This window comes from Budorcas taxicolor, chromosome 7, assembly GCF_023091745.1.
Source record: "Budorcas taxicolor isolate Tak-1 chromosome 7, Takin1.1, whole genome shotgun sequence".
Classification (NCBI taxonomy): Eukaryota; Metazoa; Chordata; class Mammalia; order Artiodactyla; family Bovidae; genus Budorcas; species Budorcas taxicolor.
The window spans coordinates 31,595,480-31,620,056 of record NC_068916.1 but is presented as its reverse complement, the minus strand read 5'-3'; the positions used below and the strand labels follow the sequence as shown (position 1 = coordinate 31,620,056).

At 41.0% G+C, this 24,577-nt stretch overlaps 1 protein-coding gene across 1 annotated transcript in view; it reads left to right on the top strand.

The window, feature by feature from the left end:
- Nucleotides 1-18,305: 18,305 nt before the first annotated feature.
- LOC128051597 (zinc finger protein 474) overlaps nt 18,306-24,577 on the top strand; it is a 28,173-nt gene continuing 21,901 nt past the window's right edge. The window contains exon 1 of the mRNA XM_052644222.1: nt 18,306-19,337. Coding sequence (XP_052500182.1) covers nt 18,306-19,337 — 1,032 coding nt within the window. The remainder of the gene's footprint in view (nt 19,338-24,577) is intronic.

Genomic DNA, 24,577 nt, shown 5'->3' with positions numbered 1-24,577 from the left:
GGCCTTCTTAGTGGACTCAAGTGTACTTAGACAGGGCATTTATTATAAGGCTACATGTGCATGGAAACACAGGGGACTCAAACAACCAGGCTTCACGAAGGGCAAGAACTACCTGTTCCAGAGAAATTCCTAGCCAAAGAGTTGAGTGGGTTCTGTTCTCCAGGCCAAACACCAAAATAATTAGTAGGTAATTTTTATAAAAGCTTCAGAATTATAGAGGAAAGTCAAAAGAGTTTCTCAACCAAGTTCTTTTTTATTTCTGCTGATTATTCAGCAGTAACAGTCAGATAATATCCCCACTGGCTTTTCAGCCCTATCAGTTCAGTTCGGTTCAGTCGCTCAGTTGTGTGACTCTTTGCAACCCCATGAACCACAGCACGCCAAGCCGCCCTGTCCATCATCAACTGCCAAAGTCTACCGAAACCCATGTCCGTTGAGTCAGTGATGCCATCCAACCATCTCATCCTCTGTCGTCCCCTTCTCCTCCTGCCCTCAATCTTTTCAATCATCAGGGTCTTTTCAAATGAGTTAGCTCTTTGCATCAGGTGGCCAAAGTATTGGAGCTTCAGCTTCAACATCAGTCCTTCCAATGAATACCCAGGACTGATCTCCTTTAGGATGGACTGGTTGGATCTCCTTGCAGTCCAAGGGACTCTCAAGACTCTTCTCCAACACAACAGTTCAAAAGCATCAATTCTTCAGTGCTCAGCTTTCTTCACAGTCCAACTCTCACATCCATACATGACCACTGGAAAAACCATAGCCTTGACTAGACGGACCTTTGTTGACAAACTAATGTCTCTGCTTTTTAATATGCTTTCTAGGTTGGTCATAACTTTCCTTCCAAGGAGTAACCATCTTCTAATTTCATGGCTGCAATCACCCTACAGCCCTATACTAGGCCTCTATTCAGCCCTATAGTAGGCCTCTTTCTGAGTAGAACTAAAGCCTCACCCTGTTTTCCTTTTTAGGAGAGATGAAGAAAGAGCCCTATCCACAGTCAAACTCTGCAACCCTGACTGGTCACTACTTTCCCACTTATGAGATGGCCTGCTTTCTTTTTATACTTTAGTCATATCTGAACATAATCTCTCATTTCTTCTTTGGGATATTGTGACAGAGGATTCTTCCATTCTCCAGTAGAATTATCATAAAGTTCCAGGAGTACACATATTTTCCAGACATACTGCAAGACATAAAGACTAAAGAATATCGTACGTCTTCTGCACTCAGGTGGCAGTGGCAGCCCCTCACAGTTGCTCACCTGAGTGATCCGTCATTAGCCTGTTCCCGTGCTCTACCCTGTTTCACCCACAATCATTCCATCTCCTCCTTTTCTGTCTTTTTCTTCTTTATTTTAATCTTTAAAAATTGAAATGTAGTTGATTTACAGTTGTATTAGAATAGTTGTGTTAATTTCAGGTGTGCAGCAAGGTGATTTGTGTGTGTGTGTGTGTGTGTGTTAATACATACATGTATTCTTTTTCAGATACATTTCCATTATAGTTATTATAAGACATTGAATATAGTTTCCTATGCCATACAGTATATCCTTATTGTTTATTTTATATAGAGTAGTATGTATCTGTTAATCCCAGATTCCTACTTTATCTGCCACTCCCCTCCCCCTGTTTTTCCCTTTGGTAACCCATAAGTTTGTTTTCTATATCTGTGGATCTCTTTCTGTTTTGTAAAGTTTCATTTGTATCATTTTTAAAGATTCCATATATAAGTTACATCATATGATATTTGTCTTTATCTGACTTACTCTACTTTGTGTGGTAATCTCTAGGTCCATCCATGTTGCTATAAATGACATTATTTCATTTTTTATGACTGATATTCCATTGTATATATAGTCCACATCTTCTTTATCCATTCCTCTGTCCATGGACATTTAGGTCGCTTGCTATTGTAAATATTGCTGCTGTGAACATTGGGGTGCATATATCTTTTCCTATTATTAGAGTTTTCTCTGGGTATATGCTCGAATGGTATTGCAGGATCATTCATGTGTGTGTGATAAGGTGCTTCAATCGTGTCCAACTCTTTACAACCCTCTGGACCATAGCTCATCAGGCTCCTCTGTCCATGGGATTCTCCAGGCAAGAAAACTGGAGGGGGTTGCCATTGCCTTCCCCAGGGGATCTTTCTGACCCAAGGATAGAACCCATGTCTCCTGCATTGGCAGGATTTGTAAAGGCAGATTCTTTACCACTGGTGCCAGCTGGGAAGCCCATTGCAGGATCATATGTAACTCTATTTTTATTTTGTTACAGATCCTCCATACTGTTCTCCACAGTGGATGCACTAGTTTACATCCCTACCAACAGTGTAGGAGGGTTCCTCTTTCTCTACATGCTCTTCAACTTTTATTATTTGTAGTCTTTTTGATGATGGCCATTCTTACTGGTGTGAGGTGCTATCTCCCTGTAGTTTTGATTTACATTTCTCTAGTAATTACTGATGTTGATTACCTTTTCATGTAACTTTTGGCCATCTGTATATGTCTTCTTTAGAGAAATATTTAGCTCTTCTACATATTCTTCTTCTTAAGCATAATTTATTTTCTGTGATGTTTCATGCTTCTGTTCTCCAGCTTCACAACTCTTTATTTTCTTTACTGCCTTAGCAGCCATTGCTGTTTTCCTTCCCCAGAGACTAATTGTGATTAAATCAGTTCATCTGTTCATGTCCAGGCATGTCATAGACTACTGCTGATGAGCCTATGATGAGCCTATGATGGATAGGTTTGTCCAGTGCCCAAGCTCTGATACAGTCAGCTTGGGGATTGGGAGTTGAATAATATGCTACAGAACGTGACTACCCAGGGCCATTGGTCCAGAGGAGAAGGGGCAGGTTTCTTTAGCAGGGGCTATCGGTATGACAAGCACTATAATTGAAATATTTCATACTGCTTTGATCTGATAACTTTAGAAAATATAGTCATATTTCTCAAAATTTTTCAGTATTTTTTTTCCTTTTTAGGACTACAGGTTGGAGTGTCTTTTAATGAAATATGAATAAAATGTTCTTTGAATTAGCTACATAATAAAAACTTAGGACTTCCTCAGACTATTTTTAAACAGGAAGAATAATTTTAAAAATCTATAGTCACCTAATTACATTTTTAAGCCTGCAGTGTTATTATTGAAAATATGGGAAAGAAGACCTTATTAAAACCATATAGTAACAATTATGATATCATATTTATCCCCTACCAGACTCGGTGCTAAGCATTTTATCTTACTTTTAATCCTCACAATAATTCTGCAAGGTATCAATCATTCCTCCAAAATGTAAGTGAAACTGAGGCATAGAGAAGTTACATATCCCAAGATTCCATAGCTGATAGACATTTTGGAGCCAGTGTTTAAAACAGACCTAAATTTGTTGCAAAAGTACTTTAAAGTGGAAACTAAGAGAGTATTACTGAATTCTTGGCTGAGTTACTTTTTCTGCTCTTACTTAGCAAATTAGACTGTACCAGTGTATTTCAGAATTTGCTTGAACCTGAGCTTTGTTTCCCAGATGTGTAAGTGAAACCTTGATTAATATCTGCATAACCTAAGCCTATCACACAGAAAGAGGAGTGGGAATTAATTCAGCATTTAGAGGGAAGATACTGTTGGAGATAAATTCTTTCATTTGTTTTTTTGAAAACAATGCCCATATTTATTTACTTATTTATTTAGTTTATTTTACTTTACTTTACTTTACAATACTGTATTGGTTTTGCCATACATTGACATGAATCCACCACGGGTGTATACAAGCTCCCAATCCTGAATCCCCCTGCCACCTCCCACCCCATATCATCTCTCTGGATCATCCCCATGCACCAGCCCCAAGCATCCTGTATCCTGTATCAAACATAGACTGGCACTTCGTTTCTTACATGATAGTATACATGTTTCAATGCCATTCTCCCAAATCATCCCACCCTAAATTCTTTCATTCTTGAAGCTCTGTCTAAATGCAGCAGAATTTTATAGCAGAAGTATTTGTCAAGATTTTCGGCAAAAATGTTTAGATATATGTCAGCTACTAGCAACATAAGATGGGACATGGTGGCAACTGTTTGAAGCAACATTAAACAGAAATTCAGAATGGAAAAGTTTGGCAGTGTGTAGTATACATAGTCTCAAGAAGTTAGGTATAAAGTACATTTTGTAAATCAGAGGGATCTATTTTCCTACTAAAAGTGTGCTTTTTGAGTAAACTCTGTAATGGATCCTGTTAGGAAACCAAAGAACTTCCTTTCCCTAGTCTCTGAATGTTAAATGTTTATGTTCTCAACATTTCTTCACTTGTGATCTTTTTTCAATTGTATGTTATACATATTATAAGAAAATATAAAATTTCCTAAGGAAATCAACATTCTTGTTGTTGTTCAGTCTGTAAGTCATGTCTGACTCTTTGCAACCCCATGGACTGCAGCATGCCAGGCTGCCTTGATCTTTGCTATCTCCCACAGTTGGCTCAAATTTATGTCCATTGAGTTGTTGATACCATCCAACCATCTCATCCTCTGCTGCCTCCTTCCCCTTTTGTCTTCTAACTTTCCCAGCATCAGGGTCTTTTCCAACAAGTCAACTCTTTGTATCAGGTGACCAAAGTATTGGAGCTTCAGCTTTAGCATCAGTCCTTCCAATGAATGTTTGGAGCTGATTTCCTTTAGGATTGAGGATGGTAAATGGATAGGTGTGGGCATGTACATGAATGTGAGTGGATGGGTGTGGGGTGAGTGCATAGATAGATGTATGAATTGTTAGATGTGGTATGAGTATGGATGTAAGTGAATGGGTAGGTGTACATAGGTGTCAGTGATTGTGTGGATGTAAGTGAATGGGTACATGGGTGTGTGTGGATAGGGTGAGTGGATGCATGTTAGTGTGAAGGTGTATGGGTGTGTGGGTGTAAGTGTATAGATAAATATGGGTATGTTAATGGATGTGTATGTATGAGTTTGTGGATGGATGTGAGTGGTTGTATGTGTGTGCGTGTGTGTGGTAAGATAGGTGTGGGTGAAATGACAAAGGAAAAAAAATGGTGATAATTAATATAGATAATTGGGAAGGTACACTGGGAACAAATCTCAGCATACTTGAGATTAGTTACAAGGCTTTTTCATGATTTGAAGTGAAAACTTATGCATGTGGCACTTTGACAAGAAATGTAGTCAGTTAACCTGGAGCAGAATGTATTAAAATCAGGTTTCTGAACACTGGGCTGGAGGAAGCACAAGCTGGAATCAAGATTGCTGGGAGAAATATCAATAACCTGAGATATGCAGATGACACCACCCTTATGGAAGAAAGTGAAGAAGAACTAAAGAGCCTCTTGATGAAAGTGAAAGAGGAGAGTGAAAAAGTTGGCTTAAAGCTCAACATTCAGAAAACGAAGATCATAGCATCCAGTCCCATCGCTTCATGGGAAATAGATGGGGAAACAGTGGAAACAGTGGCTAACTTTATTTTGAGGGACTCCAAAATCACTGCAGATGGTGATTGCAGCCATGAAATTAAAAGACGCTTACTCCTTGGAAGAAAAGTTATGATCAACCTAGAAAGCATACTAAAAAGCAGACATTACTTTGTCAACAAAGGTCCATCTAGTCAAGGCTATGGTTTTCCAAGTGGTCATGTATGGATGTGAGAGTCGGACTATAAAGAAAACTGAGCACCGAAGAATTGATGCTTTTGAACTGTTGTGTTGGAGAAGAGCCTTGAGAGTCCCTTGGACTGCAAGGAGATCCAACCAGTCCATCCTAAAGGAGATCAGTCCTGGGTGTTCATTGGAGGGACTGATGCTGAAGCTGAAACTCCAATACTTTGGCCACCTGATACGAGGAGCTGACTCATTTGAAAAGACCCTGATGCTGGGAAAGATTGAGGGCAGGAGGAGAAGGAGACGACAGAGGACGAGATGGTTGGATGGCATCACCAACTCAGTGGACATGGGTTTGGGTATACTCCTGCAGTTGGTGATGGACAGGGATGCCTGTTGTGCTGTGGTTCGTGGGTCGCAAAGAGTCGGACATAACTGAACAACTGAATTGAGCTTAACTGAACTACCAGTTGCAAATATGCATATATCAAAACAAAGAATACAGTCAAAGAGGACAGGGAAGAGCAAGCTTGACTTGTGGTCAGAAAAGACAGATCACACTGAAGAGAATGCAAAATCTGAAGGATTATTTCTTTAGTCACACCGGTTGAGGGTTCTCATAAGAGTTAGACAGAGATCCTTGAACCCACTCTGTAACGTTATGTGAATATTTATGTTTTGTTACTCTAGAATGAATTGTACTATAATTCTCATTATAGAGAGCTGACTGGGGCTTCTCAGCAAGGCCCCTGGAAAGGAGTCATTCTGGTGGTATTTCCAGTGGAGACTAAAGCGGGGTGTGACCCTGAGCTGACTATTAAGATTCTGGGTCATAGGATGGCCAAACTTAGTTGAGCAATAGTTTTCAGAAGGCTGCATTCACAGTGCTGATATCTTTCTCTTGGGGTGTTTTAGTCTTCTATTACTGCTATAGCAAATACCATAAAATAAGCAGCTTTAAAGAAACCCAGCTAATTATCTTATCATTTTATAAGTCAGAAGCCCAACATGGGTACCCTGGGGTAAAATCAAGTTGCCAGCAGACAGTGTCCCTTCTGAGACCCTGTGCTTGTTTCCTTGCCCTCTCCAGTTTCTAGAGCCACCCACATTGCTTGCACACAGCCCCAGTCCTCCACTATTGCATCAGCAATGGCTCCTTGTGTCCCTTTTTCCTTCCCTTGTCCCATCTCTGTCACCAGATGGATAGGTTCTCCGCTTTTGAGAACTCATATGATTAGGCGGGGCCTATCACTTCTCATCCTGTTTTCTCCAGAATATAGTGGAGTTGAAATGTAAGACATGCTTTACTAGTGTTGAGCCAGTCTGTGTTGTCTTACCCCTCTAGAGCAAATTAGCAGTGGGGTCAACCACAGGATGCCACATCCTTCACTCCCTTGCAGATAGCACCTTGTCTTTAATGCCGTTGGGTTGTTTTTCTAGACTTAAGTGGAGACAGACCAATATTTGAAATAATGAAACAAAGAGAAAGAGAGCGCAGGCAATGGGAGGAGAAAAAGCCCACTAGAAGCACAAGAAAGAGGAGGAAATAGCATTCAAAGAGTTGATTTTAAATTGAATTATTTTAATCAAATATTCCAATCTTTCCATGCTAGGTGTAACTTAAAATACATACAGGTCTTTTTGTTTACTACAGGAAAAGAGAACAAAGCAGTTGATACTCTCACTGACTTCCTTGCTATTTCATAGTTATTGGGCGTGGGGTGGAAGGAGGCTCTCAGTAAACTTGAAACCGCAAAATATTTAAACTACAAGCTAAGAACGTTTGCAAGTAAAGAGCTGTCAACCACATTTTATGTTTGGCCTGGGCTCTGGGGACACGGAGAAGGAACACATTTCTCATAGACACCAGCATCTCTTTTTAGTGGTTTTCTCCAGCCGGGGATAGGCTCGGTAATATTTCCTGGGCAATAAGAGGTTGGAGTGGAGGATTCTAACCATCAACAAGCTCAAATCATCTGATCTGTGAAAGAGTTTCTTGTTCACAAAACTCAGAGATGTCGAATGAATAACAATAGCTTTTTAATGACTTCTTTATACATAGGAGGATGAGCGATGCAGGGAGCAGAGCAACAAAAAGCCCCTATTCAGAAACAGTCTTCAGCTGGTGGATGTACCTAAATGACCCCATCTCCAGAGTCACCTCCAGAGAAGACATGCTGCACGTATCAGAAAATAGAAGCACATTCATTCACACATAGCAGAAACTCAGCCTGCCTTATGGGCTCTGCCCTGTTTTTGACTTCCTTCCCAGTGACTTTCCTCAGAAACAGCTTTGGGTGGAGAGAGCATTATTAACAAAGGGTGTTGATGTCTCTAATGAATGGTAATGATGATCAATTTAAGCACTAGCCAGGCTTTGGGAGGCACTGACCTCCTGGAGGTGGGTAGAGCTAAGGTACAACTTTGAGGCTTTTGGAGGGTAAGAGGGTGATGTGGTTAAAAAAGTTTCCTCCAGGATACTGTGAGGCCCATCTGTCTTACGCCAATCTGTCTCGGCCAGGAACATCCCATCAAGGGCAGCTGTATTCTTCATTGTGTTTCAACCTGGAGGCACTAGTCTGGTGACTGCACTTCTGACACTAACACTGTGGCTTGGAAGTCTTTGCCAAAGATACTGCACTGAGTTAGTCCTCTGAGACAGTAAATCAAGAGTGTGAAGGCAGTTCCTGGGAACTAGTAAATAATGAATCCATTTGTAATTCTGTCTAAAATTTAATACTAAAACAAGGGTATCTGTAGTTCCGCCCCCCACCCCCGTTTTTATCAAAACATCAAATTTAAACATTTAATGGATATTGAATATATCATTCTTTATTGAAAAGGAATTACTGTGCTGTTCTTATACATTTTCAGTTTAAACTAACGTAGATGGTACTTGATGCAGTGGTCAACTTGGCAGAAAGAAAAAAGTCATCAAATTCTAAAATCCCTACAAGGAAGTATAAGTCTCTTAGGAAGTATTTCCAGCCCAAATCTTGGAAAGGCAACAATAGTCTTTATTATTAGTAGCTTACTTATGGTTCTTCTTATTGACTGATTCTTTCTGTATCTAATAACTTAAGATATCCAACATTCTTCATCTGGAGAATCATTTAATGGTAAATCAGGGGCTGTTGTCTAAAGCAGAAAAGTAGCTCTTATTATATCAATGAATAACTAAACAGTTGTGGGAATGTTTCCAAGAAATTCAGATGTTCTCCACATACACATTTCTTGCCTGTTTGTGTTTTTCTTTTTCCTTTTTTTCTTTTTTTTTCCTTTTTTTTTTTAACATCTCCCCTGTGGTTGATCTAAACACAGGCTTCTTGATTTTTTTGTTTCTTTATGAAACTAGGTTTATCATTTCCTATGGCCCTTTAATAATGTATTAAAATTCATTCTCAGGTCACTGATTCTTTCTTTTTTGCCCTGGATATTTCCCTACCTCCTTGAACCAAGTATTTCATCCTGACTCAATTTTTACTAGGAAGTTTCCCTTCTGAATTTTTACCAAAAAATATATCATGTTTTTAGTAATTATCTCCATTAGAAAAGACTTCAACTGGGTTCTCAGTTTTCTGAGAGCAAGTGCTCCTCACAGTGATTTTCAAATATTCAGTTGAGAAGAAAAATGGAGGAAAGGGACATTTTAAAGTGAGAATCACAAAAGGTCACAAACTCAAATGAATCTGAGAATCAAGCGTGAATTGTGAATTGAACAAGGGGCTGATGAGCAACTTTTCAAGAGTAAAGCTTGGCTGTCTGATCTACAGTTTCAATGTTATTACGTATCCCAGCAATGTTGCCACACTGGAAGATGGCCTCTAGGCCAGATCTTCCACTTTTGCAAAAGAAACTCCAAGTCACAATTTTGTGTGACATTTGTAAATTTTAAAATAATGGCAACTAGCTCAAACATTTTAAACTCTATCCAGGCCAAAAAGAGCATATCTGTGAGCCATATCTGGCCTATGAACTATTTCTTTAAAGTCTTGAAAAAAACTATTGGAATAGTTATTTTATTGGAATAGAACTATCCTAGGTGTCAGAAAAAAATGTTATGTAGATTTGTTTGTTATTCAGTGGCCTGACTCTCCCACTTTCTTTGTCTAGCCTTGAATTTCTGTATATTATAGGCCTCTAATGCAACTGTCCTGGTGGTTTCCATAACCAGTTCTCCACCACTCCAAATGTCAATATTGCAATTACACGGTCATACCTGTGTGGCGTTTATGACTCTTGAGTACTCTGTGATTTGAATACTCAATATAGAGTGAAAATTGCAGGCTTGGTCTAACAATAGCTTTCATGGGGTGGTATTATGAGCCTTAACATAAAATGTCTTTGCAGAAGTTTCTATTTAGAGGCATAAAGAATGCATTTCTCCCATTTTTGGTTTTCATAGCTTTCCTAACACCATAGACTAATATGTCCACACCTGACAATTAGATGGAATAAAAGTGAAAGAACTTATATCTTGGTTTAATGTTCTTCATAGTGAAGGAGAGACAAGGAAGGGGAAATTTTTCATTAATTATTCAAAATCAGCCTGGGAATATCAATATGGACAGCCAGATTCCATCAAAATCATGCCTCAGACTAAATGGCTTTTCTGAAAGTGTTTCCATTTTTTACCTTTCAGACACTGCTCCTGTCTTTCCCAAACCATACCACCCCCAGTTCCCAGTTGCTTTTCTGTCCACATACATCAAAATTACTGGGAACTGCAAATGCCACTGGCCCAGGTGCTTCATCTAGAAGGGAGTGTAGGGAACCACCCAGACTGACAGGTTATTGATCTGCCCTCAACACTTCTCAGTCATCCTTGATCTATGGCATTGATATACTCTATAACTCCCTCTGTGGCAGTGGGGGCCTCTTGGCTAGGTAGTCAGTGGAGGAAAAGTATAATATAAACTTAAGAAAAACACAAATATGCTTAAAATGGCAGAATAAAACTGATTTTATTCAGTTGATCACAAATGGAGGAACAACATTTTCCAGCTTTTGGAAGCTAGTGGTTGTGTAAACATTGTAAAGGTATGTTTTCAGTGGTCTGAATGAGTTGAGAGTTGAATATTAAGCATCACGGTTTCTGAGACACTATGAAATGATTAGTTTATATTTATTTCAATAGTAAGCTAATATGCAGCTTGAATGTCACAGATTTTTATTACTTATATTCTAAGAGTAGTTGTATCAGTCAGGAAACAGAAACCATACTAGTTATTTAAACAGAGAGAATCTAATATAAAGAATTGTTGACCAGAAATGAAGTTGTTACCTAGGTAACTAGCAGAGTTTAAAAAAATAAAAAAGCACTGCTATAGAAGGGAAGCAGTAGCTACCTACCATTCCAAACACTGAAGGACAGAGGGAAGAGGTTCGAATTATTAGGACTTAGAAATTTAGAAGAAGCACCTTAGGGAGCCAAAAATCTTATTTCCAAAGAGGAAGAACAGTCTGGCTGATGGTGCTGCCTGGAGGGGGAGGGGAAATTCAGTTTGATTTGCAAATGCTGGAAAAACTGTAAACTGGTTTCAGGTGCTGCTTCAGGAAAGAACTGCTTTTGCGGGGATAAAGCAGTATTGCTGGGGTGATACAGGAACCAAAAGCAGACAGGAAACCCTTTAAGAAGATGCAAGTCTTCTCTCTCCTCTAACCTCACCTTTTCCCTCCAGTACTGGTATTAGTAAATCATAATGCAGAGCTGGCTGGCTAAGCAGAAACAGGGCATGCAGTGTCCCAGTGCCAGCATCACAAAGCTGGATGTAAAAGAGAGAGTATGGAATACAGAGACAGTGCATTAACAACTGGCACAGCAATGATGCCTTCTCAATCTTTCAAAAGCTCATGGGGAAAATAAGGTTCTATTCTCCTGAGGTAAATGTCATTACTTTTTTTTCTAAAAAAATAATTCTGAAAAAGGAAGTATTGTAAATCAGTTTCATAAAAAATCATTGGCTCAGTATTTACAGTTCCAAGCTTTTTCATTTCTGATTTTTAGGGTAAAGTATATACTTAATATACTTAGTCAGACTGGGAGCTGACTGTGGCTCAGATCATGAACTCCTTATTACCAAATTCAGACTTAAATTGAAGAAAGTAGGGAAACCCGCTAGACCATTCAGGTATGATCTAAATCAGATCCCTTATGATTATACAGTGGAAGTGAGAAATAGATTTAAGGGACTAGATCTGATAGACAGAGTGCCTGATGAACTATGGAATGAGGTTCGTGACATTGTACAGGAGACAGGGATCAAGACCATCCCCATGGAAAATGAATGCAAAAAGCAAAATGGCTGCCTGGGGAGGCCTTACAAATAGCTGTGAAGAGAAGAGAAGAGAAAAGCAAAGGAGAAAGGAAAGATATAAGCATCTGAATGCAGAGTTCCAAAGAATAGCACGAAGAGATAAGAAAGCCTTCCTCAGCGATCAATGCAAAGAAATAGAGGAAAACAACAGAATGGGAAAGACTAAAGATCTCTTCAAGAAAGTTAGAGATACCAAGGGAACATTTCACGCAAAGATGGGCTCGATAAAGGACAGAAATGGTCTGGACCTAACAGAAGCAGAAGATATTAAGAAGAGGTGGCAAGAATACACAGAAGAACTGTACAAAAAAGATCTTCACGACCAAGATAATCACGATGGTGTGATCACTAATCTAGAACCAGACATCCTGGAATGTGAAGTCAAGTGGGCCTTAGAAAGCATCACTGCGAACAAAGCTAGTGGAGGAGATGGAATTCCAATTGAGCTGTTTCAAATCCTGAAAGATGCTGCTGTGAAAGTGCTGCACTCAATATGCCAGCAAGTTTGGAAAACTCAGCAGTGGCCACAGGACTGGAAAAGGTCAGTTTTCATTCCAATCCCAAAGAAAGGCAATGCCAAAGAATGCTCAAACTACCGCACAATTGCACTCATCTCACACGCTAGTAAAGTAATGCTCAAAATTCTCCAAGCCAGGCTTTAGCAATACGTGAACTGTGAACTCCCAGATGTTCAAACTGGTTTTAGAAAAGGCAGAGGAACCAGAGATCAAATTGCCAACATTCGCTGGATCATCAGAAAAGCAAGAGAGTTCCAGAAAAACATCTCTTTCTGCTTTATTGACTATGCCAAAGCCTTTGACTGTGTGGATCACAATAAACTGTGGAAAATTCTGAAAGAGATGGGAATACCAGACCACCAGACCTGCCTCTTGAGAAACCTGTGTGCATATCAGGAAGCAACAGTTAGAACTGGACATGGAACAACAGACTGGTTCCAAATAGGAAAAGGAGTACATCAGAGCTGTATATTGTCACCCTGCTTATTTTACTTCTATGCAGAGTACATCATGAGAAATGTTGGACTGGAAGAAGCACAAGCTGGAATCAAGATTGCCAGGAGAAATATCAATAACCTCAGATACGCAGATGGCACCACTCTTATGGCAGAAAGTGAAGAGGAACTAAAAAGCCTCTTGATGAAAATGAAAGAGGACAGTGAAAATGTTGGCTTAAAGCTCAACATTCAAAAAATGAAGATCGTGGCATCTGGTCCCATCACTTCATGGGAAATAGATGGGGAAACAGTGGAAACAGTGTCAGACTTTATTTTTCTGGGCTCCAAAATCACTGCAGATGGTGATTGCAGCCATGAAATTAAAAGGCACTTTCTCCTTAGAAGGAAAGTTATGACCAACCTAGATGGCATATTCAAAAGCAAAGACATTACTTTGCCAACAAAGTTCCATCTAGTCAAGGCTATGGTTTTTCCAGTAGTCATATATGGGTGTGAGAGTTGGACTGTGAGGAAAGCTGAGTGCTGAAGAATTGATGCTTTTGAACTGTGGTGTTGGAGAAGACTCTTGAGAGTCCCTTGGACTGCAAGGAGTTCCAACCAGTCCATTCTAAAGGAGATCAGTCCTGTGTGTTCATTGGAAGGAATGATGCTGAAGCTGAAACTCCAGTACTCTGGCCACCTCATGCGAAGAGTTGACTCATTGGAAAAGACTCTGATGCTGGAAGGGATTGGGGGCAGGAGGAGAAGGGGACGACAGAGGATGAGATAGCTTGATGGTATCACCGACTCGATGGACGTGAGTCTGAGTGAACTCCGGGAGTTGGTGATGGACAGGGAGGCCTGGCGTGCTGCAATTCATGAAGTCACAAAGAGTAGGAGACAACTGAGCGACTGAACTGAACTGAACTGAACTGATATTCTTAATAAGTCAATTTTGCCCTATAAACCCTTTAACATTTTTTCTCATCAAAAAAGATCTTGAAATTTGACATATCACTGTTTTAATTCATTTTGTGCCTACCTCCATGTTAACTATTAAACTATAACTCAATTAGTATTAGGTTTTCATATGAGTTAAAGACTCTTTTAAAAACTGACTAAAATACACACACCAAAAAAAAAAACAAAATAACATTTATTTCTCTTATGTAAGTAAGGCCCAAGGAAGTCACTCCAGAGTTTGTAAGATGACTGTAGCATTTTCAAGGACCCAGATTCATCCATGTCTCTACTCTGTCTGCTAAGTGTTACATGAATACAATCTGCCCCAAGATGGCTGCTAGAGCTCCAGCCATCAATCATCAGTATGAAGGAATAGAAGAGGAGTAGGTTGGTCACCTACTTTTCAAGAAGAGTTTTTACAAGTGCCACGCAATACTTCCACTAGCTACAAAGAAGCCTGTAGACTTTTGGCTAGGAAATCATGTGCCAGCTAGAAAGTGGGGCTCTATTAACTTGAGGGAGTTTGGGCAGAATAACTATTAATAGGAAACAAGCTGTCTCTGCCAGACTCTGGGAGGGATATTACCTCATCAATTGTAAGCCTTAGTGTATCAGCTCTTTTTTGAAAGCAAGATTTCATCAGTAAGAAGACTAGAGTGTATATGAGGGTACTGAGCAGGGGAGGCTACTGAATGGCGTCGATGGAGGACACTGAAGACAAACTTTCTCTATTTAATAATTTTTCTCAGAGGCAGCATAAAACCCAAGTCTACCTTTCTTATTTATTCATTTTTATTCATTTATCCATTTAAAGGATTTGGATTCTATACTAGCGGAGAAGGGGTCATGTATCACACATTTGTTTTGTTTCAAAGAACTAAATTATTTTTTAGAAGACCACATACTTCTACTTGACTTCTTTCCCCTCTCTTTTAAAGAAATGCCCCCTAATGCTAAGATAGCTTTTGGATTTTCATGGTTATTATATTCATCCTCGTGAGTTTGTCTCTCCCTTCCCATGAAGTCCAAAGGGCATGGAAAAATGGCATCATATTGATAAAACATGATGCCTTCCAAGACATTCTTTAAATGGCCTATGTGCAAATATGGTCAAAATGAATAATTCAGGCCAATTGGAGTGAATATTTCTCCATGAATGCTTGGGGTGAAACTGGCTGGCTTTGCAAAGTGGTTCTCTTTATAAACTAGCAACGTTGCTTTACAACGTGTCTGGGTGAGAGGCCAAATTCTTAAGTGATTTAAATATATGTAGTTAGTATTTTCTAGCACTTTCACTTTTAGAACTTATAGGATAGAGCAACTGACCATGCTGTGCCTTGTCACATTGCTTTAGCAGACTCGTTGGCAGAAATATCATAAATTTTTCTAGTAAACACCTCAGTCTCCCCAGGTGTCACTTGGTCCTAGCTACCTCATTTTCCATACATCGATACCTTTAATCACAATAAGACAATTTTCAGGAGGACATTGAAGGAGGAATGAGGATGATTAAAAAAGAAAAGATGAAGATTCAATGGGAATTTTATGATTCTTTGTCATTTTTTGCTGCAGAGAAAAGGCATGAATGCCTGCATGCATAAAGATCCATTCCTAATCAAAGTAGTGACAGGGCTCCAGACTGAATGCCAATCTGACCTCTTTGGGCAGCCTTCACTTTCACTCTGCACCCACTATTGCATCCCAATTCCCCTCACCCACCATCTGCAGCTAGTAGTACAGATTTTTCTTAAGGATACTGGTGAGATCAGGAAAGGGTATGTTTTGCACATCATACAGAGAATAACTTCTAGAAAACCATTCACAGCAAAATAAAATGATCCCTGTTGCTTTAAGGAGAAACCCTGTCTTCAGTAACCCTGATTTCTCACCTGCTTTTTCCATCTCAAAGATTTCTCCTCTTCCGTGCCCTATTCCCCTCCTCCCTCTCACCCCTTCCTTCTCCTAAAGGGGAGCATAAAAGCGGGTGAGAGCTTAGTTACCTTCATAAACCCATGGGGCATATGAATTGTACATTAAAATAGGGATAAAAACTTATGAAGCTCTGTCGGTGGAATTTTAGACAGAATGAATAATGGAAAGAGTCAAGGACTGGAGCCAAAGAGAGCTGGAATTGATTCCCAGTTCTGTCATTTAGAAACTGACTGTCTTGGGCAAGTTACTAGTCTTTTCTGAGTCATAGTTTATTCATTTGTAAAAATTAAAATAATAATACCTGTCTGATAATCATTTGAGAATTAACTATAATTATGTACGTAAAAATTAGTGCAACGTCAGATGCATAGTTAACATTAAATAAATATTAGTTATCTTTAACATAAAAGAGATGGATGAATTATTGGGGCAAGTCATGGGTCTTTCTCAGAATTTTCATCTGCGGGGAGCAGCATGGTGAAGAGGGAAGATTGTAAGCAAGTTTAGGGAAGTTTCACAAGTTTAGTTTATTTGATTGCAGTAATTTTTCTTATTGGTCTCCTTAAATACTTTTGCTATGTGCAACTTCTTGGTAACAAGGAAAATGGGAAACTAAAACAGGAAGTCCTTGGTTAATAAGAAATCAGAACCAACAAAGCAGAGTGGTTTGGGGGATTATTTTACCCATGTGCTGTTTAAAATCTAATGAAATAATTTTACTGGGTTCTTTGTGTTCTCTAGAGCCACTTTCTCTTTTGGATGGTGATAATCAAGTGATAAATTTTGTTTCTTCAAGCCTCATTTTCTGTGTTGGTCATTCTGTTTGGGGCCAGCACATTCTTTTGTCACATGTGTTAATATCACTGTCTTAGGATCTGTCAAAATGAAGAATAACTTCCTTTTCTGTGCCAGAGCTGATTTGATAGCCTTAATTGCAACGATTCACACTTTTCTTGGCACCAAAATGCAGGAACTGAATGCAGATCTCACAACTTTCTGTCCCTTCTCAGCCGCAGTGCCTGAACAGTGTTCTGATATAACCAGCACAGCTGTCCTTGGTGTGCTTGAACTCAAGTGCCTGCCGATGGCTGTAGGATCTAGCCTCAGATCAGGTGCCGCTCCCTCTGTGAATGGGAGCCAATGCTAAAGAATCCCTAATCCAGAGTGAGGTCATCCTTCAGGAAATGAAGAAGGTCCTAAGACTTTTGAAGATAATCTTTCTTGAACTAGGTTGTAGACCGGGATAAAACTGACTCATGCCTTTCCCCAAGGTAAAAACTCCTTTGGCTTCTGACTGTAATGAGATCTTATCAGTCCTCTCTTCTAGTTTAGGAAAATTGTCGGCCATGTTTTTATTTAAAAAAAAGATAGTTTGACAGGTAGACTGATGTCTATAAGAAGATATATCTGTATAAAACAAGAACATAAATACAACATCTGTTAAAGAAACATCAGCTGAAGTCTGAGCATCTTCATCCCAGGGAAGCTGTACAGATAGACCACCAGGAAGAATAGAGCCCAAGGTTGCATTCTTGGCTTGACAATTACAGCCATAATTTATTAATATGTCCAGTCCCATAATAAGGAAGCATGGATACCTGGTAGGTTATAAGAAGCTTAACTCACTCTGAAGGCTTCCTGATAATCTACCTGTTCAAGCTTTAATTACTTCTGCTGGTTCTTAACCTTAGGCTCATGGACACTCAAAAAGTCTGGCCTGTGACTATAGTTCAAGTAAAAGAGAAATCACAACTAAAAATATTTGATAAATTATTTCAATAAAATTAGTTTCACTTGTACTAGGAAGAATTTTATATTTTTCTTTTAAAATTATTATTCTGGGACGAGGTCCATAGGCTTCAAAGAACTGACAAAGGGATCCATGGCACTAAAAAGAATCCCTAAGGTAATGGAAGGTCTTTTGTACTTGATCCGCAGTTTCATTAATCTAGTTTTCAGAAGCCTCGGTTCTCTGCTGCATGACCTCACCACCATGCTTCTTGGTTCATACCATATGTGTTGAGATGTGCAGTAACTGTCCATCTTCCTTTGCAGTATCGAATGAACACTGCCTTTGTTTGATGCGGTAACAGTGCAGTTCATAACAGAAATGTTTTTCATATTTATTCGAACATTTACTGAACAAATCCTATGTGCAGTTATTATGATAGCCGAAGAGGATGCTCAGTCAAAAAAATCACTGTTCTTTATCAACTTAAAATGTGTGTGTGTGTGTGTGTGTGTGCTCACGTGAATGTGTGTGTGTGTGAATGTGTGTGTATGCAATAACTTCTTGATTTATATTTCCCCTGCAGATCTTGGAGCCATCTGAGGTTTTATGGGGACTTTCCAGCATTCCAGACTGCTGCCCTGCAATGAAGCTCTGAGTCACAGTCTTTGGGTCTAAGGTACTGGCTACGATGTGGAACCCCAAGACAGCCAACCTGACTAACCTTCACTCTAAGCAGAAGCCCAAAATGCGTCTGGCCTGAAATCAGAGCAAGCCTTAGAGAAAGCCTTCTTTGTTAATGGAAAGAGAAGAGGAGAAAACGGTTTCCACATTGCAACAGTCTTTCCACCATTCCAAAGAGCCCACCTTTCTTATAAACCAAGCTGTTCTATTTGGTGAGTCCCATTCTAGCTTCTTGCCAGAAATAGAACGTGACAGTCAGGGTGAAAAAGTAAAGGCAAACCCTCGGAAAAACAGACCTGGAACTGTAATTCTCTCAAAGCAGTCCAGTAGGAGGATTATGTCTGAAAGCCAGCCCAGGCCCCCCGTGATCCCATCCCGCAGACCCAGGTTCCGGGTGTGCTATATCTGTGGCCGAGAATTTGGGTCTCAATCCCTTGGCATTCATGAACCCCAGTGCCTGGAGAAGTGGCGTGTTGAAAACAGCAAGTTGCCCAAGCACCTGAGGAGGCCAGAACCTTCCAAACCACCTCCTCTCAACGGAAGTGTGTCCTACAGTCTTCAGGCAGTGAATGAGGCAGCCTTCCAGAGTTCCCAGGCTCAGCTGCTGCCGTGTGAGTCCTGCAGCCGCACATTCTTGCCAGACCGGCTTCTTGTTCATCAGAGAAGCTGCAAGCAGAAGGTTGAGGGGCCCAGGGCACCAAGCCTGGACAGATCTGATGATCTTGCCAGTCTCAAGAAAGCTTCCAGTGGCATCACAACCCGACCGAGGACTGTCATCTGCTACATCTGTGGGAGGGAATTTGGTACCCTGTCCCTTCCTATCCATGAGCCCAAATGCCTGGAAAAGTGGAAAGTAGAAAATGACCGACTCCCCAGGGAGTTCCGCCAGCCACTCCCACAGAAGCCTCAGCCCCTTCCCATTGGACAGCCCAACCACACAAGGCCACGTCAAGGCCAGCTCGTGTCCTGCCCAAACTGTAGTCAGACCCTTGCCCCCGACCGCCTTCCAGTACACCAGAGAAGTTGTAAAGGTCAACCTAGTGGGCCAAAAGCTCAGGATCTGACATTAGGGAGTAGAGGTGGCCTGAAAGAGTCCACTAATTCCAAGTCTCAGAGGAACCCGGCAGCACCCCCTGTGACTGATAAGGTAATTTGTGCCACATGAAATGCATCGGGTAGGCCTGGGGGTACATTCTACCTCCAGGGGAATGAGAGAAAAATGCCCCCGGAATCAGCTCCCTCATCCCCTAGGATGGTTTTCCTTCAGTGCCCATTTCTGCCTCAGTGAAACCTAAGTTGACCCCCTATTGGACTCCGGGGCTATACCTTCACTGGCACAGCAGATATAAAAACATCCTTGCCCAGTGGGTCCCTGGTCCTCTTTCATTCTGCTGCCTAAAAGAGAGATGGACTTCTTTCTTCTCTGAATCCCTCATACCAATAATCCTTGGGAGAGACTGGCATTTGAAAATGAGTCAGTAATGCTGTGTCTACATTACAGAGATATCATTCCCATTCCAACTGCCAATATTTATTACTGGTTTATTTTAGTAGTCTACCTTAGGAATTCACTTTTGGCAACACTGGGTGATGGTGAGTTTATTGTACTAAAATAGAATCTGTGTCAAAAACCCCAGATGACTTTAGCAGTAATTAAACACCGGAGCACTTGCAGAACTGAACATGCTCTACAGTGCAGCATGCTTACTTTTAATGCTTACATGGCTATAGTCTATGGGGAAGTAACTCCCACGCAGACCGAGAGTCACCTCGGTGTGTTCATGGATCTGGGAAATACTCAGTTCCTGCTGCTGCTCTGGACCCCATGTTTGGGTCAGACACCAGGCTGTGACCCCTGATTTGGGCAGTTGTAAATAAGCATGACCCTAGGGGTCCCCAGCCTATATAGTGAAGTGTCACTGGGTCTTGACCTGAAATTTCATCATCATCCAGGATTGGGGAAGGTTGCTTTTGAGGATGGCTACCTGCAAGATAAGGTGAGGTCCATGTGCTCCATTCTGCCATGAAGCGAGGGAAGTGGCTGTCCTGCCATGTGTCACACTTTACAGAACATCAAATCATGAGAAATAGGAGGCAGTCAAGGTCTTTTCTCTATGACTTGCTGCTTGAAAGGCCCCACCTGTAGGGGTTCTTTAAGTGAACTATTTTCAGGAAACTAAGGTAACCCAAGCTATTGTAAACAGTTAAACCAGACTGATTGGGGGGGTGGGAAGACATCCTTTATTTTTAATCCAGTTGTTCTTCATTACTTTTTTATTTTTTTATTGTATTACTTGGGCAAATGTCGGGTACTTTTCCCAAACTTCCATGTTTAAAATGAAATGATCTTTCACTTGCTGGCTTAGAAGATTCCAAAACAATGATCCTAAAGCCGAAGAGTCAGACTAATGGGCATATTTTCCGATGAACTTGAAGAAAGAACAGATAGTTTCTTTGCCGAATGAAAACCCAAACTCGTAAGTGTGGCATGGGCTTCAGGCTGGTCTCATAAACATGAACTGTTTTTCTCATCTTTTGGCTGTTGCTTTTCTTCCAAAACGTGTGGGGTCTGGATTCAGCGAGCAAAAGAATCCATGTCTTAGAGCCACAAATCAAGAGCTCCGGTTAGTGTTCTGACATTCAGCACTGTTTCCTGATTGTATGCATTTTCTTTAAAAGTCCTCATTACAGAACTTGAGACAGGGACGAGTGTGGTCAGAATGCTCATGCTTGTTGTTGTAACACAGACTCTGTGCTCCCCAGAGTGGAGCCAGCAGGCTGAGCATAGCATGTTCTCACTCAGTCACAACTGCTAAAAGAGGCTGGCCTGGGCCCCCAGCTCCACAGGAGGACACCTCCTGACTCACTGAGTCATCTGGAGAGGAGACTGTCAGGACAGGAGGCCAGTGATGGCTGTCAGTGACTTTCACGTTTAGATCAGAGGGAGTCCGTCAAAACAAGGGCATCAGGAGGACACGACAGCTATGTCAGAGCACAGCCAACTCTGCTCCTAACCTGAAAAGGCACATGTCAGTGAGAAACTGGCACCCACCACTGTCAGATGTGCCTTGGCCTGTTTGGGGACCACACAGGCTTTAGTGGAGGGCATAGTAAGGTCATCCAACCTAGGGTCCCTTCAGCTGCCAGATCTGGAGCAAGCTAGGGTTCATTAAAATGGAGAAAACTCCTAGGCTTCCAAGAGGAATAAGACCTCTTGAACCAACAGACTTTATTCCTTCCCTTGAAAAGACATTTGCCACTGCGTTGCGCTTTCAGCAGAAAGCCTCTCCTGGGGAACGTAGTTTTCTGTTGTGGTTGTTATTGGACTCTGTTATTGCTGTTTTTCTTTTCTTTGTATTATGTAAGATTTAGATAGTGCAGTGAATCGTTCATTTCCATAAAGAAAACGCCCTGTGCATTATTGGATTTCAGAATTTCATCTGCCTGTGGCGGCCGACTTTTGGCTGACTGTGAGACACACGCGTGGTTTTTTCAGTTCAGATGTTTGCTTCCTTTTTCCTTATGCCAGCTAGAATAATTTCCCCCTAGAATCCTTGATCTGAATTCATGTTAGAATCAGCGATCTTGCCCAGTGTTTTCAGGGGGCTCGATCTCATAGTGAACTCAGGTAAGAAAAACATTTTCAGAATTATGACCACAGAACTTGGAAATAGTTCCCTGCAGTTGGGCAACAATGACTGTTTCGCTGGCAGAGTGAGTTACCCTCCGCTCAGAGTGTTCCTCCTGCGTAGACTGGCTCGGTTCTCTGATGACAAATGCTCCTGTTACCCTTCAGTCAAATCTAAACAAAGAAAATGCCGAGATCCCTAAGACAAACCCCCCAACCCAAGTCATCAATGTGCATTCTGCACCAGCTCTGCTTTGCCTCTCACCACGGAATGGGTTTGAACTTGTCCCGTTGCTTGTCATCCAAAATCTAAGACTGAATTCACTCTCTCTGATTTCACAGTGACATTGTGAAAGACACCATGCAGTATGAAAGAGGAATGACATCCACAAAGCGGATTTTTATTTAAAAGGGTTTGCTCTGCTGTTATGTGGTATCAGAGCAGCATCGCACTCTCCCTTTTCCCTCTAGAAGAAGGAAAGCCTGAGCAAGCAGTATCCAGTTTAGCAAGATTTTAAAAGTCATGTTACTTGCAGATGAAATTAGATGCATAATGTGGGAAACTAGAGATTATGAGTTTAAAGTTTAATTTGGAGCTTAATGTGATCCTTTGATTTCTATTTTAGCAAGCAGTGTCCTAAGTGGTGCTGGAAGTGCAAGAATGGAGGTCACTATTGACCCCTATTTTAATATGAGTGAACACATTTTAATATTTGTCTTTAATATTTGGGGAAAAGTTTGCCCTTTTCCATAAGCTGATAGTATTTCAGTCTTTGACTTAAGGCCTTTCTGGCTAACTGAAACACAGATTGACAGTTAATTAAATATAACTACAAACCAGAATGAAGGCTTTGTTTAACTACCTTTTATTAGTTACATAACGCTTGGGGTTATTTTCTTAGTATTTTGATGATAACATGTGAAACATTGTTTCTAAAAATCTGATACTATGTTATAAAATAGGCATTCTTTTTCTTCAGGGAAATCTGTCTTTTTCTTCTTTTAACAAAGGTTTGTGTCTCTGAATGTAGTTTTAAGCTGTCCTTAGCATCCTAGAGGGCTGAGCTACAATCCCATCAGACACATCTCTAGCATCTGCTGCTGCCATCTGGTGTTTTCTTTTAGAGTAATGCCTTCTACACTCAAAAATATTATTTACTGCCTTTCTCTTTGTGTTACCGCCAAATATATTTGAGAATGTGCCCGTATAATACAAATTCCATTTATTTAGGACTACCGTTATGTCTTTGGTTTAATATCATCAGTGCTGTTCCATCGCTAAGTATCTCATTCTCCAAAGGCAAACCTCTTAGTTAGAAAGTGACAATCAGAGACTCAGAAAGACTCAGAAGGGCAGAGTGGATGGGTTCACGTCGTGGAACACTGTTAAGGGGTGTGTGTGTGTGTGTGTGTGTGTGTGTGTGTGTGAGGTAAAAAGTGCTTGTGCTGTGTGCTTAGTCGCTCAGTAGTGTCCAACTCTGGGTGACCCCGTGGACTGTAGCCCGCCAGGTTCCTCTGTCCATGGAATTTTCCAGGCAAGAACACTGGAGTAGGTGCCAACTTCCCAACCCAGGTAAAAAGTGTTTGGAGCTTATTAGGAGGCCTGCGATACAGGGAGATGACCTGTACTGAATGCATCTATGGCCAGGGATTTATGTCCATGTCCTCATTTTAATCTTCATAATATTACTATAAGACAGATACATCTCCCTACTTTCCAGGTAGAAAAACTGAGGTTAAGCACCTAACCTAGAGTCACACAGAGGGTGTCAGAGCCAGATGTGTCTAACTCCAGAGACCCAAGGTGGCTCAGACGGTAAAGCGTCTGTCTACAATGCGGGAGACCCAGGTTCGAGCCCTGGGTTGGGAAGATCCCCTGGAGAAGGAAGTGGCAATCCACTCCAGTACTATTGCCTAGAAGACCCCATGGACAGAGGAGCCTGGCAGGCTGCAGTCTATTGGGTCGCAAAGAGTCGGATACGACTGAGCGACTTCACTTCACTTCAAAGAGAGAAGCATACGTGTCATACAAAAAGGGTAGGGCTATGGTGCCAGGCTGAGTGCTAGTTAAGCAGGGTTAAGAGGACAAAAGTTTGTTCATTCAACAGATCATTCTTGTTAGGCATTCTTGAGCTTCCATGGTGGCTCAGATGGTAAAGCACCTGCCTGCAATGTGGGAGACCTGGGTTTGATCCCTGGGTCAGGAAGATCCCCTGGAGAAGGAAATGGCAACCCACTCTAGTACTCTGGCCTGGAAGATCCCATGGACAGAGGAGCCTGGCTACAGTCCATGGGGTCGCAAAGAACTGGACATGACTGAGTGACTTCACTTACTTACTTTGGACTAAGTACTAAATGTAGAATCATTAAAAAGACACAGTTCTTGATCTCATGGAGTTTTTAGCCCTATGGAGGAAACGATATGAAATTTAAATAAAAATAAATATAAAATTTCAAGTTGTAATGTGACCATGTCTAATGGTGGGAGGTGGACATTCAGGTTCTTGGTTAGAGAAAACCTCTGGGAGGAAGTGACATTTCAGCTGAGACATGGAAGGCGTGAAAACATTAGCCAAGAGGATGTCAGGGGAAGGGAAGTGCAGGAGGAGGAGACATTCTGTGTGAAGGCCTTGAGGTAAGAAAGATCTTAAAATGGAACTGAAAAATCCACGAGTAGAGTCAAATGAAGGAAGGGGCAGGCACACATGATAAAGCTGTGGAAACAGCACAGCTGCCCAGTGGACATAGGGACACCCTAT